The sequence below is a fragment of the Monodon monoceros genome, unplaced genomic scaffold (genome assembly GCF_005190385.1).
Source record: "Monodon monoceros isolate NGI ecotype Baffin Bay Population unplaced genomic scaffold, NGI_Narwhal_1 Super_Scaffold_13, whole genome shotgun sequence".
NCBI classification, from domain to species: Eukaryota; Metazoa; Chordata; class Mammalia; order Artiodactyla; family Monodontidae; genus Monodon; species Monodon monoceros.
This window is the reverse complement of record NW_021703769.1, coordinates 31,923,078-31,941,546: the sequence shown is the minus strand read 5'-3', so window position 1 is coordinate 31,941,546 and position 18,469 is coordinate 31,923,078. Positions and strand designations below refer to the sequence as shown.

Here is an 18,469-nt window from a genome sequence, read left to right as displayed (position 1 = left end):
ACCTGACACAGCCCAGCCCATCAGAGGCAAAAGACTCAGTTCCAATCAACAGAGTACCGGCACCAGTCCCTCCTACCATGAAGCTGACACAAGTGCCTGGACCAACCTCACCCACCAGGGGGCAGACACTAGAAGCAAGAGGAACTACGACCCTGAAGCCTGTGGAAAGGAGACCATAAACACAGTAAGTTACACAAAATGAGACAACAGAGAAATATGTTGTAGATGAAGAAGCAAGGTAAAAATCCACAAGACCAAATGAATGAAGAGGAAATACGCAGTCTACCTGAAAAAGAATTCGGAGTAATGATAATAAAGATGATACAAAATCTTGGAAATAGAATGGAGGCACAGATTGAGAAGATAAAAGAAATGTTTAACCAGGACCTAGAAGAACTTTCAAAGAACAAACAGTGATGATACAATAACTGAAATGAAAAACACACAGAAGATAGAATAAGTGAGCTGGAAGATAAAATGGTGGAAATAACTGCTGAGGAGCAAAATAAAGAAAAAAGAATGAAAAGAAATGAGGACAGTCTCAGAGACCTCTGGGACAACATTAAATGCACCAACATTTGAATTATAGAGGTCCCAGAAGACAAAGAGAAAGAGAAAGGGTCTGAGAAAATATTTAAAGAGATTATAGTCAAAAACTTCCCTAACATGAGAAAGGAAATAGCCACCCAAGTCCAGGTAGTACAGAGAGTCCCATACAGGATAAAGCCAAGGAGAAACATGCCGAGACACATACTAAATACACAAAAAAATATTACATACAAAGAAAAAGTATTAAAAGCAGCAAGGGAAAAGCAACAAATAACATACAAGGGAATCCTCAGAAGGTTAACAGATGACCTTTCAGCAGAAATACTGCAGGCCAGAAGGGAGTGGCAAGATATATTTAAACTGATGAAAGGGAGAAACCTACAACCAATATTACTCTACCCAGCAAGTATCTCATTCAGATTTGACAGAGAAATCAAAAGCTTTACAGACAAGCAAAAGATAAAAGAATAAAGCACCATCAAACCAGCTTTACAACAAAAGCTAAAGGAACTTCTCTAGGCAGGAAACACAAGAGAAGGAAAACACCTACAAAAACAAACCCAAAACAATTAAGAATATGATAATAGGAAAATACATATCAATAATTACCTTAAATGTAAATGGATTAAATGCTCCAAGCAAAAGACACAGACTGGCTGAATGGATAAAAAACAAGGCCCATATATATGCTGTCTACAAGAGACCCACTTCAAACCTAGGGACACATACAGACTGAAAGTGAGGGGATGGAAAAAGATATTCCATGCAAATGGAAATCAAAAGAAAGCTGGAGTAGCAATATTCATATCAGACAAAATAGACTTTAAAATAAAGAATGTTATAAGAGACAAGGAAGGACACTACATAATGATCAAGGGATCAATCCAAGAATATATAACAATTGTAAATATTTATGCACCCAACAGAGGAGCACCTCAATACATAAGGTAAATACTAACAGCCATAAAAGGGGAAATTGACAGTAACACAATAATAGTGGGGGACTTTAACATTCCACTTATACCAATGGACAGATCATCCAGACAGAAAATTAGTAAGGAAACACAAGCCTTAAATAACACATTAGACCAGACAGACTTCACTGATATTTATAGGACATTCCAACTAAAAGCAGCAGAATACATTCTGTTCTCAAGTGCACATGGAGCATTCTCCAGGGTAGATCACACCTTGGGTCACAAATCAAGCCTTCATAAATTTAAGAAAATTGAAATCGTATCAAGCATCTTTTCCGACCACAACACTATGAGATTAGAAATCTATTACAGGAAAAAAAAACTGTAAAAAACATAAACACATGGAAGCTAAACAATACACTACTAAATAACCAAGAGATCACTGAAGAAATCAAAGAGAAAATCAAAAAATACGTAGAGACAAATGATAACAAAAACACGATGTTCCAAAACCTATGGAATGCAGCAAAAGAAGTTCTAAGAGGGAAGTTTATAGCAATTCAATCTCACCTCAAGAAATAAGAAAAATCTCAAATAAACAATCTAACCCTACACCTAAGGCAACTAGAGAAAGAAGAACAAAGAAAACCCAAAGTCAGTAGAAGGAAAGAAATCATAAGGATCAGAGCAGAAACAGAAACAAAGAAAACAATAGCAAAGATCAATAAAACAAAAAGCTGGTTCTTTGAGAAGATAAACAAAATTGATAAACCTTTAGCCAGACTCATCAAGAAAAAAGGGAGAGGACTCAAATCAATAAAATTAGAAAGGAAAAAGGAGAAGTTACAACTGACACCGCAAAAATACAAAGCCTCATAAGACACTACTACAAGCAAGTATATGCCAAAAAAATGGACAACCTGGAAGAAATGGACAAATTGTTGGAAAGGTACAACCTTCCAAAACTGAACCAGGAAGAAATACAAAATACGAACAGACCGATGACAAGTAATGAAATTGAAACCGTGATTAAAAATCTTCCTGCAAACGGGACTTCCCTGATGGTGCAGTGGTTAAGAATCGGTGCTCCCAATGAAGGGGGCCTGGGTTCAATCCCTGGTCAGGGAACTAGGTCCCAGATGCATGCCGCAACTAAGAGTTTGCATCCCTCAACTAAAAAAGATCCACCATGCTGCAACTAAGGAACCAACGTGCCATAACTAAGGAGCCCACATGCCACAACTAAGGAGCCAGCAAGCCACAACTAAGACCCAAGCAACCAATAAATAAATAAAATAAAATAAATATTAAAAACAAATCTTCCAGCAACCAAAAGTCCAGGACCAGATGGCTTCACAGGTGAATTCCATCAAACATTTAGAGGAGAGCTAACACCTATCCTTCTCAAACTCTTCCAAAAACCTGCAGAGGGAGGAATTCTCCTAAGCTCATTCTATGATGCCACTATCACCCTGATATCAAAACCAGACAAAGAAGTCACAAAAAAAGAAAATTAGAGGCCAATATCACTGATGAACATAGATGCAAAAATACTCAACAAAATACTAGCAAACAGAATCCAACAACACATTAAAAGGATCATACACCATGATCAAGTGGGGTTTACCCCAGGAATGCAAGGATTCTTCAATATATGCAAATCAATCAATGTGATATGCCATATTAACAAACTGAAGGATAAAAACCATATGATCATCTCAATAGATGCAAAAAAAGCTTTTGATAAAATTCAATACCCATTTATGATTAAAAACTCTCCAGAAAGTGGGCATAGAGGGAAACTACCTCAACATAATAAAGACCATATATGACAAACCCACAGCAAACATCATTCTCAATGGTGAAAAACTGAAAGCATCTCCTCTAAGATCAGGAACAAGACAAGGATGTCCACTCTTGCTACTTTTATTCAACATAGTTTTGGAATTCCTAGCCATGGCAATCAGAGAAGAAAACTAAATAAAAGGAATCCAAATTGGAAAATAAGAAGTAAAACTGTCACTGTTTGCACATGACATGATACTATACATAGAGAATCATAAAGATTCTACCATAAAACTACTAGAGCTAATCAGTGAATCTGGTAAAGTTGCAGGATACAAAATAAATGCACAGAAATCTCTTGAATTCCTATACACTAACAATGAATGATCAGAAAGAGAAGGAAACAATCCCAGTCACCATTGCAACAAAAAGAATAAAATACCTAGGAATAAGCCTACCTAAGGAGGTAAAAGACCTGTACTCAGAAAACTGTAAGACACTGATGAAAGCAATCAAAGATGACACAAACAGATGGAGATATACCATGTTCTTGGATTGGAAGAATCAACATTGTGAAAATGACTATACTACCCAAAGCAATCTAGATTCAATTCAATCCCTATCAAATTACCAATGGCATTTTTTACAGAACTAAAACAAAAAATGTTAAAATCTGTATGGTGACACAAAAGACCCTGAACAGCCAAAGCAATCTTGAGGGAAAAAAATGGAGCTGGAGGAATCGGACTCCCTGACTTCAGACTATACTACAAAGTAACAGTAATCAAGACAATATGGTACTGGCACCAAAACAGAAATATAGGTCAATGGAACAGGATAGAAAGCTCAGAGATAAACCCACACACCTATGGTCAACTAATCTATGACAAAGGAGGTGAGGATATACAATGGAGAAAAGACAGTCTCTTCAATAAGTGGTGCTGGGAAAACTGGACAGCTACATATAAAAGAATAAAATTAGAACACTCCCTAATACCACACACAAAAATAAACTCAAAATGGATTAGAGACCTAAATGTAAGACCAGACACTATAAAACTCTTAGAGGAAAACACAGGGAGAACACTCTTTGACATAAATCACAGCAAGATCTTTTTCAATCCACCTCCTAGAGTAATGGAAATAAAAACAAAAATAAACAAATGGGATCTAATGAAACTTAAAAGCTTTTGCACAGCAAAGTAAACCACAAATAAGACGAAAAGAAAACCCTCAGAATGGGAGAAATTATTTGCAAACTAAGCAACTGACAAGGGATTAATCTGCAAAATATACAAACAGCTCATGCAGCTCAATATCAAAAAAACAAACAACCCAATCAAAAAATGGGCAGAAGACCTAAATAGACATTTCTCCAAAGAAGACATACAGATGGCCAACAAACACATGAAAAGATGCTTAACATCACTCACTAATTATTAGAGAAATGGAAATCAATACTACAGTAAAGTATCACCTCACACCAGTCAGAATGGCCACCATCAAAAAATCTACAAACAATAAGTGCTGGAGAGGATGTGGAGAAAAGGGAATCCTCCTACACTGTTGGTGGGAACGTAAATTGGTACAGCCACTATGGAGAAGAGTATGGAGGTTCCTCAAAAAGCTAAAAATAGAACTACCATATGACCCAGCAATCCCACTCCTGGGCATATATCTGGAGAAAACTGTAATTCAAAAAGATACACATGCACCCCAATGTTCATTGCAGCACTATTTACAATAGCCAGAACTTGGAAGCAACCTAAATGTCCATCAATAGAAGAATGGATAAAGAAGATGTGGTACATATATTTAATGCAATATTACTCAGCCATAAAAAGGAACGAAATTGTGCCATCTGCAGAAACGTGGATGGACCTAGAGACTGTTATACAGAGTGAAGTTAGTCAGAAAGAGAAAAACAAGTATTGTATAATATTGCTTATATGTGGAATCTAGAAAAATTATACAGATGAACTTATTTGCAAAGCAGAAATAGAGACAGACAGAGAGAATGGATGTATGGTTATCAAGGACGAAAGAGGGGAGTGGAATGAATTGGGAGATTAGGATTGACATATATACACTATTATGTATAAAATAGATACCTAATAAGAACTGAGTGTATAGCACAGGTAACTCTACTCAATGCTCTGTGGTGACCTAAAGAGGGGATATATGTATACGTATAGCTGATTCACTTTGCTGTACAGCAGAAACTAACACAACATTGTAAAGCAACTATACTCCAATAAAAATTAATTTAAAAAAAGGAAGAAATGCAATTTTTTGAATATTCATATTTAGTTGACTGGGTGTACCTAGTTAACCATTATTATTCAATTATTTAATTATTTGTTTGTTTATTTATTTATTTATTTTGGCTGTGTTTGGTCTTTGTTGCCGCACACAGGCTTTCTCTAGTTGCGGTGAGTGTGGGCTGCTCTTCATTGTGGTGTGCGGTCTTCTCATTGCAGTGGCTTATCTTATTGCAGAGCATGGGCTCTAGGTGCATGGGCTTCAGTCGTTGCAGCACGCAGGCCCTAGAGAGTGTGGGCTTCAGTAATTGCAGCGCATGGGCTCAGTAGTTGTGGCTTGCAGGCTCTAGAGTGCAGGCTCAGTAGTTGTGGCTCACGGGCTTAGTTGCTCCGTGGCATGTCGGATCTTCCTGGACCAGGGATCGAACCTGTGTCCCCTGCATTGGCAGGCAGATTCTTAACCACTGCGCCACCATGGAAGTCCCTGTTCAATGTTTAATTTAGTGACAATTTACTGTAATTATAGATGTCACTATACACAAAGCTTATCTTTATTATGAATTATTTCTTTAGTTTTGGTTAACAGAACTGGAATTCCTGCATGAAAAGTAAAATATTTCTAAGCCCATGTATATGTATTTCCATATAGTTTCTATATGAATATGTGAAAGCACAACTTATGAGTGAAGTTTCTCTGCTTTTATATATTCCATTAAAGATAATAATAGAAATAAATAAATTTTTTTTAAAAAAAGAAACTATAGGAGGATAAAGAGCAGATGTGAGAAAAGCTAGTTATGAGATTAACAATAATCCAGAAGACAGATGCTACTGGCAGGGACCAGGGTGGTGGCAGTGGAGACAAAGGAGAGCTGACAGGATTTGCTGATAGACTGGATATGAGATTAAAGAGAAAGAAAGAAGTTGAGGATGACTCCCAGGTTTCTGCCTAAGTGAACAGAAGGATGGAAGTACTTTTTTGAGATGAGAAAGCCTCAAAGAACAGGTGTGTCTATGTATATATGAGACGGTAGAGGAATCAGGAATTTGGTTATGTCAAATTTAGGAAGTCTAATAGAAATCTAAGTGATGATGTGAAATACATAGATAGTATAAATGTCAAGCCAGAGATCCAAACTAGAGAGAGAAATCTGGGACTGAGCGGGGTACTGAGAGCATTTAAGGCCCCGAGACTGGATAAGATCACTCAGGGAAGGGTGTGATGACAGACAGGAGAGCTGAGGACTCAGCTCTGGGCTCTCCAACACTAAGGGGCTGGAGAGGAAGGAATCAGGCAAAGAAGACTGAGAACAAATAAGACAGAAAAGTAAGAAAAAAAACATAAGATGCTGCTTCCCAGAAAGCCCACTGAAGAAATAATTCAAGAAGGAAAAAAGTCAATGCTGCTGACAGATCAAGAAGGAGAACGCTTGAGAAGTGACTACTGGATTTAACAATGTGGAGGTCATGACCTTGACAAGAGCTATTTCCATGGAGTGATGGAGATAGAAGCCATGTTGGAGGGTTTTAGGAGGAACTGGGAGGAGACGAACTGGGGACAACAGGTGTAGATTACTCTTCTGAGGGTTTTCTGTAGAAGAGAACAGAGGAATGAGTCTGTAACTAGATGGGGACTTGGGGTCTAGGGTGGGCATTTTGTTAAGATGGGAGCTATTAAAGCATGTTTGTATGATCATGAGAATGACCAGTAGAGGTGGGATCAACGATGCAGGAGATTACTAGAAGTGACAACCTTGAGTAGGTGAAAGCAGACAGAAAGAGAAGGACAGGCAGGGATGGGTTTCCCACAGAAACAGGAGGGAAGGAAGCTGATGGATGTGAAGTGTGAGTGTGTGCTCATTCTCTTTTGGGTGCTTCTGTTTTCTTGATTAAATAGGAAACTAAGATTATCAGCTGAGAAAGAGGTTGAAGGAGGTAATGGGGGTTTGCAAAGAGAGAAGAAGATACTACAAAGTCATCCAAGAGGGCAGGAGGATGAACATGCTAGGAAAATAGTGTGTGATGGATGGGCAGCAAGGAGGCTCAACTTGAGGTAGGAGGTCTTGAATTTAATGGATCTTGTCATGAGGATGTGGAGAAAAGGGAACCCTCATACACTGTTGATGGGAATGTAAATTGGTGCAGCCACTGTGGAAAACAGTATGGAGTTTTCTCAGAAAACTAAAAGGAGAACTACCACATGACTCAGAAATTCCACTCCTGGGTACCTATCTGAAAAAAACAAAATCACTAATTAAAAAAGATACATGCTCCCCAATATTCATAGCAGCATTACTTACAATTACTAAGATATGGAAACAACCTAAGTGTCCATCAACAGATGAATGGATAAAGAAGATGTGGTATACACACACACACACACACACACACACACACACACACACACACACATACGCACAATGGAATACTGCTCAGCCATAAACAAGAATGAAATTTTGCCATTTGCAACAACAGGGATGGACTTGGAAGGTATTATGCTAAGTTAAAGAAGTAAGACCACTTACATGTAGAATCTAAAAAATAAACTAGGGACTTCCCTAGTGGTCCAGTGGTTAAGAATCCGCCTTCCAATGCAGGGGATGCAGGTTCGATCCCTGGACGGGGAACTAAGACACCACAGGGCAACTAAGCCTGCGCGTCACAACTACTGAGTTTGCGCGCCTTAACTAGAGAGTCCATGTACCACAAACTACAGAGCCCATGCGCTCTGGAGCCTGTGCGCCACAACTAGAGAGAAGCTCATACACCACAACTAGAGAGAAACCCACAGGCCGCAACTAGAGAGAAGCCCAAGCACCGCAATGAAGAGCCCAACCGCTGCAACGAAAGATCCCACATGTCTCAACAAAGATCCTGTGTGCTGCAACTAAGACCCAACGCAGCCAAAAATTTTTTTAAATAAATAAATAAAATAAAATAAATTAAAATAAATAAATAAAACAAACTAGTGAGTATAACAAAAAAGAAACAGACTCAGAGATATAGAGAACAAACTAGTGGTTACCAGTGGGGAGAAAGAAGGGAGGAGGGGCAAGATGGCATAGGGGATTAAGAGGTACAAACTATTATGTACAAAATAAATAAGCTACAAGGATATATTATACAACACAGGGAATATAGCCAATATTCTATAATAACTATAAATGGAGTATAACCTTTAAAAATTGTGAATCACTATGTTGTACACATGTAACATATAATATTGCACATAAATTATAGCTCAGTTAAAAAAAAAATGGAGCCTGGTCAGCGTGGTGGTGTGCTGAGGTGCCCAGGCACTGAACTCATGAAGAGCTGGATTTCCAAAGCCCACCACATGCCAGGCATTACACCTCATACACTTTGACCCTCATTATGGCTGCCCCGTGACAAGGTAGGCATTACTATCTCCATTTTACAAATGAAGGAACCAAGACATGGAGGCCAAATGACTTGCCCAAGGCAAAACCACAGAAAAAAGCAGAACCAGAATTCAAACTAGACAGTCAAATGCAGCACCACCACTCCCCATGCCGTGCAAAATGGTTGTCTCAGGATATGAGTGCTCCTTCCCATGTTTAGACCTTTATAAGGGCTTCCAAAAGAATCTTTTTTCATGAAATGTCTAGATTTTAAACAAATACTCCAATATAAATATTTCAATGGTCAACTCAATTCAAATTAATAACAGTTGCTTTCTTTGGGATGGAAAGTAATGTAGAGGCAGCAGGATGGGAAGGGGAAGAGGAAAGGTTAAATGAACTAAGATTCTGAGCCTAGAAAGAAAAAGGATAAGAAATGATCTAATTCTTGCTCTGGAACTAAATTAAACAGGAATCTGACTGATCCTGATTACTATGTCCTGAAAATCAGAAAAGAATCATCAGGGAGTTTAAAAGTATTTTTTTTTCATAGAATTCTTAAAGATAATGACAGGTGCACACCCTACTTACTGCCAATGTTGAATTCATCTTCATCAAGGCCCACATTTTCTTAGTACCTGCGTGCTCTTTAAAAATATATATTTGGGTTTCTTAATATTAACAACAACAACAATAATAATAGCACCAGAATACTGTAATAGCAATTGCCTGAGCACCAATGTATGGCAAACACTATGATGTGCCCCTGCACTGTTCCCTGAGTTAAACCTACTCCATGAAGCAAGCATTTTGATCCCCATTTTGTAGCTGATTCTGGAACGCAGAGGGGTTAAGAAATATGACCTGAGTCACACAACCAGTAAGTGGCAAAGCTTTGAATATGTGGACCTACAGGCCTGGATTAGGCAATAAACAGGGAGGAGATGGGCTTTACAACCAGAGATGGTCACTAACTATGTCAAAGAATTATCATTAAACTTAAAAAACAGACTTTTCGGCAATTCGGTCAGGGGAACTTACAGAAAAGTTGTTACCTAAATCCAGAGTATACTTCATAAGAGGAACACTAAAGTCCCTATGACACACAACAGGTCCACATGGCTATTTTCTGAAGTTTTAAAAGAACAAAACAAAAAAAACAATTCTACCCTCTCCCAGTGAACCAAGTGCTCCCTGCCTCTAAATGGATTTGGATGGAGATCAGAAAGGGACTCAGACAAAAAGGCCTCCAGGAAACAGCTCCTTGTCCTGGTTCCACCAGGGAGGCTGTCCTTTGAAGTCTCTCCCAACAGTTTTGCTTAGATAAGATGTTTTTCTCCCCGAGACAATGAGTGATTTCTCAGAGATCTGCCTTTGGAAGACAGAGAAACAAACTATCACATATAGGTATATGTCAGGATTTTTTTGTTTGTTCAATGTTAGTTTGTTTTAAACTGTGCTTCTTACCTGGATCTGTATCAGAAGAGCAAGGAATAGAAAAGGCTTCCTCAGAACTAAAAGCCTCACTGTTGGCCTCCTGGCTGGGTCTCTGCAACACGTAATCCCTTATGTCATAAGCTGATGGCAGGTCCAAAGCATTGCTCTCCTCTGACTGGCTTCCTGGAGTGGCTTCCTGATTTGCCATAGTCCTGCCATGGAAAATATAAAACAATTCAATACAGAAGGTATTGCATAAGAGGAGCCTCCATTACAGCCATGGCTTAAAGCACCTTAAAGGCCAAAAAACAGTAGAACCAAAATAATTTACTTTCCTGTTACTAACAGTCTTCCTTGTCTTTGCTTTACTTTCCTGTTATTAATGGTCTTCCTTGTCTTTGCTTTAGACCCAGTATTTGTTTACCATGTTTCTTCATCATGAGAAACAAATAACTCTCAGCACAGAAAGAAACCATGAATCATTTCAGCTGGAAAGTGAACTGCATGTCTGATAAGGATGAAATACTGTTTAGCACTATAATCCAAGGACTACACAAATATTTAATGAGATGGGAAACTGTCCATGATATATTAAATGGAAAAAGATTTAAAAACTATAGGTAGGGTTTGATCCATATTTTATAAAATATCGTGTGTGGGATGTGTGTGTATGAAATATACAGACCTATAGCTAGAAAAAAAAGTCTAGAAGGGTATATCCCAAATTAATTCCAGTGATAATTAACTCAGTGGTTTAATTTCTGGGTAGTGAAATTACAGGTGATTTGCATCTTCTTCTGTGGCCTTCAGACAACTGTTAACATGCCAGGCCCCAGGGATGCAAAGATGAATGTGATAGACACTTCCTTTGAGTTGCTCAGGTTGGGATGATCCAAACACAGAGACAGACAGTGCTAACACCATGATAAGATGAAGAGGCACCCAGAGAGGAGCAGTAAGGCTTTCTGGAGGAGGCTGTCCCCAAGTGTGGGGCAGGCCATGGCCAGGGGACAGTATGAACCCCAGAGGAACCAGCTTGGGCAACCATAACTGGCAAGAGGTGTTGAGAGTTTTGGACATTTCTTGTTAAAAATTAGGTGTCCCTTATCCCTCCTGGTTGATGTCTACCTGTGGGCTGGAGGGCTCTTTGCAGTACATCCAGCCCTGCCCACCTCTCTGTAAAATAATTATGGGCCTGGAGAGATCCTGGACCCTCTGCTACTCTCTGCCTCTTAAGTTGTCATCAGTAAATCTTACTATGGTCAACACCACACCCTGTGACTACCACAGGCCACCATGTACCATGCAGAGGAGACACATGGTCAGATCTGCAGACTTGGCAGCTGGACAGCAGGCAATCTCAGGAGCGACAGGAATTCAGACAACTGTTGTGGTCCCAGTGAGAGAGGAAGAGCATGTGAATGAGGGCAGGGCACTAGCAGCCAAGAGCAGGGGACAGACTAAGAAGATATTTAGGAACAGAAATAAGAGTCGAACTTAATAACTGAATGGATAAAAGGGCTAAAGAGGAACCAGAAGTCAACAAAGAGTGGTAGCTTCAGTGACAGGGTTGTATTATCAACTGAGTGAGAGCAGACCGGAGAAGGATAGGTTTGGGAGGAGGCAGTATTCCAAATTATGGGATATTATCCAGCTGTTAAAATGACAGTCAGAACTTGAAAGATCTATGTCTGAATGACAGAAGCAATTTCAGAATAACATGAGCAGTATAATAATACGAGTAGTTAACATTTATTAAGTGCTTTTTGGTTGCCAGGCATTGTGCTAAGAGCTTCATCTGCAACAGCCCTATGAAGCAGGTAATCTTATTATTACCCACATTTACAGTCAGATAGTCGGCCCCAAACACAGAAGAAGTAGAGTAACTAGCCCAAGGAAACCCGTCCAGAAAGTACCAACCTAGGATGAACCCAGCTCCAGAGCCTCCCGACTGCAGCCCAAACTACCACCTGATCAAGCAAAGATAGGAGGTATAAAAACAAATCAACAGAGAGACCTGGCAAGACACCTCTCATTTGAGGACACCCAGTCACATGCTGTTGTGGACATTCGCTCAGGCAGACAGTGAGCCAAGACATCAGCTGATTGCTTCTGGAAGGAGTGAGGTGATCAAGATTCCCAAAGAAGCAAGAACATCCTGTCTTTGCACACTGCTATTTTAGCCAACCAAGCCCGAAGTTTCAGCAAACACCTCTGCTGCAGGCATCTGTGGCTCCTCCTTCTGCCCTCATCTTACCAAACACTGCTCTGGAGGTTTCTGGAAGGGAACAAACAGGTTAATAAATGACAGCCACGTATCCTGCTTGCCTACAAAGTTGCATTGAAATCAGCCAGCAACAGAAGTCGTTATTAATGACGTGGAACAAAAGGAATCCTTTTTGAAAACAAATAGCACCTTGATGTGATATCTATCTTTTCTTTTATAATCACTTATATTAAATGTCAAATACATCACAAACTGGTTATTTGAACAAAAAAAAGAAAAAAACAATCTACTGAAAGGCAGAATCCTGTTTATTACAAAATAAGTACCTGTGCATGTAAAACATTATTTTGGATTCAATGAATTTGTACAGGAGAAATCAAATAATAGGGACAGGTGAGACCCTTCTAATGATCTGAAACTACCTAGGCTGGCCAAGTAGAATGCAATGATTATCCTTTGCCCCAAAACTTTTGATATGTGGTTCAATTTCCTTCTCTAGAAATGCTTATTTTCTTCTATTAAAGGTGCTTTAATTACACAATCTATGCCTTGTGACTGCAGGCACAAGAAGTTTCTCAGTACATAAATACCTGCTTACCAAGAGAAAGCAGCCATTGCTCTACAGATTCTTACAAATCTACAAAAACAACTCAGTCAGGGTCCATGTATAAGAAGCAGTTTAATTTCATTTACTTTTTTCTTTTTCTTTTTTTTTGGCCGCACCATGTGGCTTGCGGGATCTTAGTTCCCCAACCAGGGACTGAACCCAGGCCATGGCAGTGAAGTGCCAGGTCCTAACCACTGGACTTCCAAGGAACTATGTACTTTTTTTTTTTTTTTCCAATTAAGGCTCTTTCCTCCCAATATTTTACATGAAAAATTTCAAACAAAGGACAGTGGAAAGAATTTAATACAATGACCATCCATATAGCTACTGCCTAGATTTCTTTATTCTTACTCAATTTACTTAAACACCAAAACAAAACCAAAAACAGTTCACCCATTTCTTCCACCACTCTCCCCCCGCCACTTCTGACAACCGCCAATCTGCTCTCTGTATCTATAAGCCTAATATAAAGTATTTGTATTTCTCTGACTCATTTCACTTATAATGGTCTCAGGGACATTCATGTTGTTGCAAATAGCAAGATTTCATTCTTTTTTATGGCTGAATAATATTACATTGTACATATATATCACATCTTCCTTATTTACTCATCCATCAATGGACCCTTAGGTTGTTCTTCTATCTTGGCTATTATAAATAATGCTGCAATGAACATGGGGGTGCATATATCTTTTCTAATTAGTGTTCTTGTTTTCTTTGGATAAATACTCAAAATTGGAATTCCTGGATCATATGGTAGTTCTAGTTTTAACTTTTTGAGGAACCTCCACACTTTTCTATAGTGGCACCAATTTACATTGCCATGAGTTTTCCATTTTCTCTATATCTGTGCCAACACTTGTTATTTCTAGTCTCTATTTATTTATTGGCCACGCCCTGTGGCCTGTGGGGTCCTAGTTCCCTGACCAGGGATCAAACCTGCAACACTGCATTGGAAGCGCAGAGTCTTAACCACTGGACCACCAGTCTTTTTTTTTTTTTTTTGCGGTACGCGGGCCTCTCACTGCTGTGGCCTCTCCCGTTGCGAAGCACAGGCTCCGGACGCGCAGGCCCAGCGGCCATGGCTCACGGGCCTAGCCGCTCCGCTGCATGTGGGATCTTCCCGGACTGGGACATGAACCCGTGTCCCCTGCATCGGCAGGCGGACTCTCAACCACTGCACCACCAGGGAAGCCCAGGACCACCAGTCTTTTTGATATTAGCCATTCTGACAGGTGTGAGGTGATATCTCATTGTGGTTCTGATTTGCATTTCCCTGATGATTAATGATGTAAAGCATCTTTTCATGTACCTGTTGGCCATCCATATTTCTTCTTGGGAAAAAATGTCTACTCATATCTTCTACCCATTTTTTAATTGGATTGGTTTTTTTTTGCTATTGAGTTGTATGGGTTCTTTATATATTTTAGATATTAGCCCCTTATCAGATATATGATTTGCAAATACTTTCTCACATTCAGTAGGTTGCCTTTTCATTTGTTGATGGTTTCCTTTGCTGTGCAAAAGATTTTTAGTTTAATATAGTCCCACCTGTTTATTTTTGCTTTTGTCGCTTTTGGTTTTGGTGTCAGATTCAAAAAATCATCATCAAGACCTATGTCAAAGGGACTTCCCTGGTGGCACAGTGGTTAAGAATCTGCCTGCCAATACAGGGGACATGGGTTCGAGCCCTGGTCTGGGACGATTCCATGTGCCACAGAGCAACTAAGCCCCGTGCGCCACAACTGCTGAGCCTGCACTCTAGAGCCTGCAAGCCCCAACTCCTGAAGCCCCTGCACCTAGAACCCGTGCTCCACAACAAGAGAAGCCACCATAATGAGAAGCTAGCGCGCTGCAATGAAGAGTAGCCCCCACTCACCACAACTAGAGAAAGCCCGCAAGAAGCAACGAAGACCCAATGCAGCCAAAAATAAATAAATAAATAATTTTTTAAAAAGATGTATGTCAAGGACTTTATCACCTCTATTTTCTTCTAGGATTTTTACAGTTTTAGGTCTCAAGCTCAAGTCTTTAATCCATTTTGAGTTAATTTTTGTGTATGGTGGTCCAATTTCATTCTTTTGCATGTGCTGTCAATTTTCCTAGCACTATTTATTGAAGAGATTGTCCTTTCACCATTGGACATTCTTGTCTCCTTTCTCATAAATTAATTAATATATGCATAGGTTTATTTCTGAGCTCTCTATTCTGTTCCACTGATTTATGTGTCTGTTTTTATGCCACCCTACTGTTTTAATTATTATAGCTTTGTAATATAGTTTGAAATAAGGGCACATGATGCCTGCAGCTTTGTTCTTTCTCAAGATTGCTGTGGCTATTCAGAATCTTTCATACTTCAAAATTTTTTTTTGTTTGTTTTATTACTGTGAAAAATGTCATTGGGATTTTGATCGGTATTGCATTGAGTCTGTATATTGTTTGGGGTAGCATGGACACTGTAATATTAATTCTTCCAATCCATGAGCACAGAATATCTTTCCATTTATTTGTGTCTTCTTCAATTTCTTTCATTAATGTCTTGTAGTTTTCACTGCACAGGTCTTTCACCTTCTTGGTTAAATTTATTCCTAGGTAAAAACAAAAATCTTTTAAAAAGAAAAAGAAAAAAACTTATTCCTAGGTATTTTATTTTATTTTATTTTATTTTATTTTTCTTGCGGTACACGGGCCTCTCACTGTTGTGGCCTCTCCCGTTGCGGAGCACAGGCTCCGGACGCGCAGGCTCAGCAGCCATGGCTCACGGACCCAGCCGCTCCGCGGCATGCAGGATCCTCCTGGACCGGGGCACGAACCCGCGTCCCCTGCATCAGCAGGCGGACTCTCAACCACTGCGCCAGCAGGGAAGCCCTATTTTATTATTTTTGATGCAATTGTAAATGGGGCTGTATTCTTAATTTCTCTCTCTGATAGTTCATTATGCAACCGACTTTTGTGTGTTGATTTTGTATCTTGCAACTTTGCTGAATTTGTTTATTCTAACAGTTTGTTGATGGAGTCTTTATGGTTTTCCATATATAATATCATGTCATCTTCAAACAGTGACAGTTTTACTTCTTCCTTTCCAATAGAGATGCCTTTTACTTCTTTTTCTTGCCTAACTGCTCTGGCTAGAACTTCCAGTACTATGTTAAATAGAAGTGGCAAAAGTAGGCATCACTCTCTTGTTCCTAATCTTAGCTGTGGGCTTGTCACATATGGCCTTTTCCTAGATTTCATAATTAACATTTTACTATGATTTTCTTTATCAGATAACCAGCTATCCAACTCTCTATTCATCCATCAATTCACTTATTTTTATACATATTTCCATTTAAAAATTGATATAATGAAAGCTTCTGAGGGGATGTGTATGATATAATCAATTTGCATCTTCAAAGGCTCACTCTGTCAGCTGAGTGAAAGACAAATGAGAGGAGGGTAAACGTGAAGTAAGGAACACAGCTAAGAAGCTCTGCAAAAATGTCCAGAGATGTGCAGGGGCTCTGGAGTTGGAGAGACTGCTCTCACTTTTTAGCTGTCACCTTGGGCAAGTCACTTAACCTCAATTTCCTCATCTATAAAAATGGCTTGATTACTATGCTTACCTCATAGGGTTGTCATAAGGATTATATAAAATTAATGCATGTAAAATACTTAGTACAGTCTCTGTGCTCATGATGGTTAGCTCCAATAAGTAAAACAGTAATAATTAAAAAACAAATCACAGGCTCCTCTCTTCCCAGCCAACCACCAGCCCATTTGCCCCTCTACTTCCCATCCTATAGCCATGTTGCTTCTTTCATTCTTTTCCAGTAGATTCTATGGTTCACAGTCTTGTTAATACCCTGAACTTCCCTGCCCTGCCCATTCTGTCTTTTCATCACACTCCTTTGGCAAAATTCAGCCTAGATGACCTCAACTATCTCCCTATTTTCTGTGTGCTGGACATGAGAGTCATCAAACAGGTCAGGGCAGACTGGCTCTCTCTAAGTGTCTGAGCACCCACCTGGAATGGGCTATCTGGCTAAATGGATCCTGAGATGTTTATCTCATAACTTCCTCTCAACCCCCTCCTCGACTCTTTCATATTTTCTCCACTCTTCTTCAACTCAGACCCTCTCCATCACTCACATACCTTCCTCCTCTTTTCAGCATATCATCTCATTTCCTAATTGACAAGGGAAACAGAAGCCAGCAGAGAGGAACTTCTTCAGCTCTATCAACATAACAAAGGCTCCCACGTCCGCACACTGCTTTACCTCTCCGTAAAACAGGGAGCTGTCCCTTGTGTGGCAAAGGCCAACCACTCCACCTGGGCTTTAGATTCCACTCTCTGGACTTTTCCAGAAGCCTTCGGAGACGATAATCCCTTCTCTGGCTTCTGTTCCACTGGATCTTCACTTACACTTTTCAACAGGCCCAAATCACTCCCATTTTCAATAAAACCTGGTGTGTAAAAGAATATCCTTATTCTTTGGAAATACCACTCAAATATTTAGTGTTAGGGAGACATGATGTCTGCAGTATATATATATATATATATATATGAGAGAGAGAATGATAAAGTAAATGGGGCAAGTGTAGACAATTGATGAATCTGGAAAGTGTTATTTCGGAGTTCCTTGTACTAGTCTTGCAATTTTTTGAAGGTATAAAATTATATCAATATGAAAATTGTCAAGAAAGAAAAGCAAAACGAAAACCTTTGACACCTGCCTTCCTCACAGCCTATCTCCTCTCACTTCCACAGACTTCTCAAGAGTCTAGAATTGGCTCATTTTCTCATCTCCACCAACTCAATCACTCCACCATAACTTCTAGAAATTCCTTCTTCTGACACTCTTTCTTTACTTTTCAGGAAGCCACTCACCCAGCTGACATCCCAGGTAGGCCTGTTCCTTCCTGCCTCCTCTGTGGCTCATCTTCCATCTCCAATTGGACTTCCTCAAGGATATCCCAAGGCTTTCTCCTCTTCTTTCCTCCTCTGAAACATTAATTACCACCCAGAAACTTCTAGCCTGGTTCCCCCAACCTCTGACCCCACTTCTATCTTTCCATCAGGTTTTCCAATAAGCCTTGCTTCTTCCCGCTGCACCTGTCCTTCCCTCTTGTTGATAACTATTCTAAAAAATGGAAGACGGAACACTTCCCAGTTTACGCAATGAGCCCACTGTTATCCTCACACCAAAACTAGACAGAGACATAACAAGAAAACTATAGACCAGTATCATGAATACAGACACAAAAATCCTTGACAGAATACTAGCAAAATGAACCGAGCAACATATAAAAAGGATTACACTCCCTGACCAAGCAGAACTTAT

General features: G+C 39.5%; 1 protein-coding gene across 5 annotated transcripts in view; it reads right to left on the bottom strand.

Moving 5' to 3' along the window:
• The window catches only part of SHLD1 (shieldin complex subunit 1), an 89,328-nt gene that overhangs the window by 68,211 nt on the left and 2,648 nt on the right, over positions 1-18,469 (bottom strand). For 2 of the 5 annotated variants that reach the window (XM_029220102.1, XM_029220103.1), the window contains exons 2-3: positions 12,329-12,589; positions 10,342-10,523 (exon numbers count right to left, since the gene is read on the bottom strand). In XM_029220102.1, the coding sequence (XP_029075935.1) occupies positions 10,342-10,523; positions 12,329-12,381 (235 nt within the window). In that variant the 5' untranslated portion in view covers positions 12,382-12,589. Of the gene's footprint in view, positions 1-10,341; positions 10,524-12,328; positions 12,853-18,469 lie in introns of those variants that run through there. The other 3 variants (XM_029220104.1, XM_029220106.1, XM_029220105.1) reach the window with 3 other exon arrangements.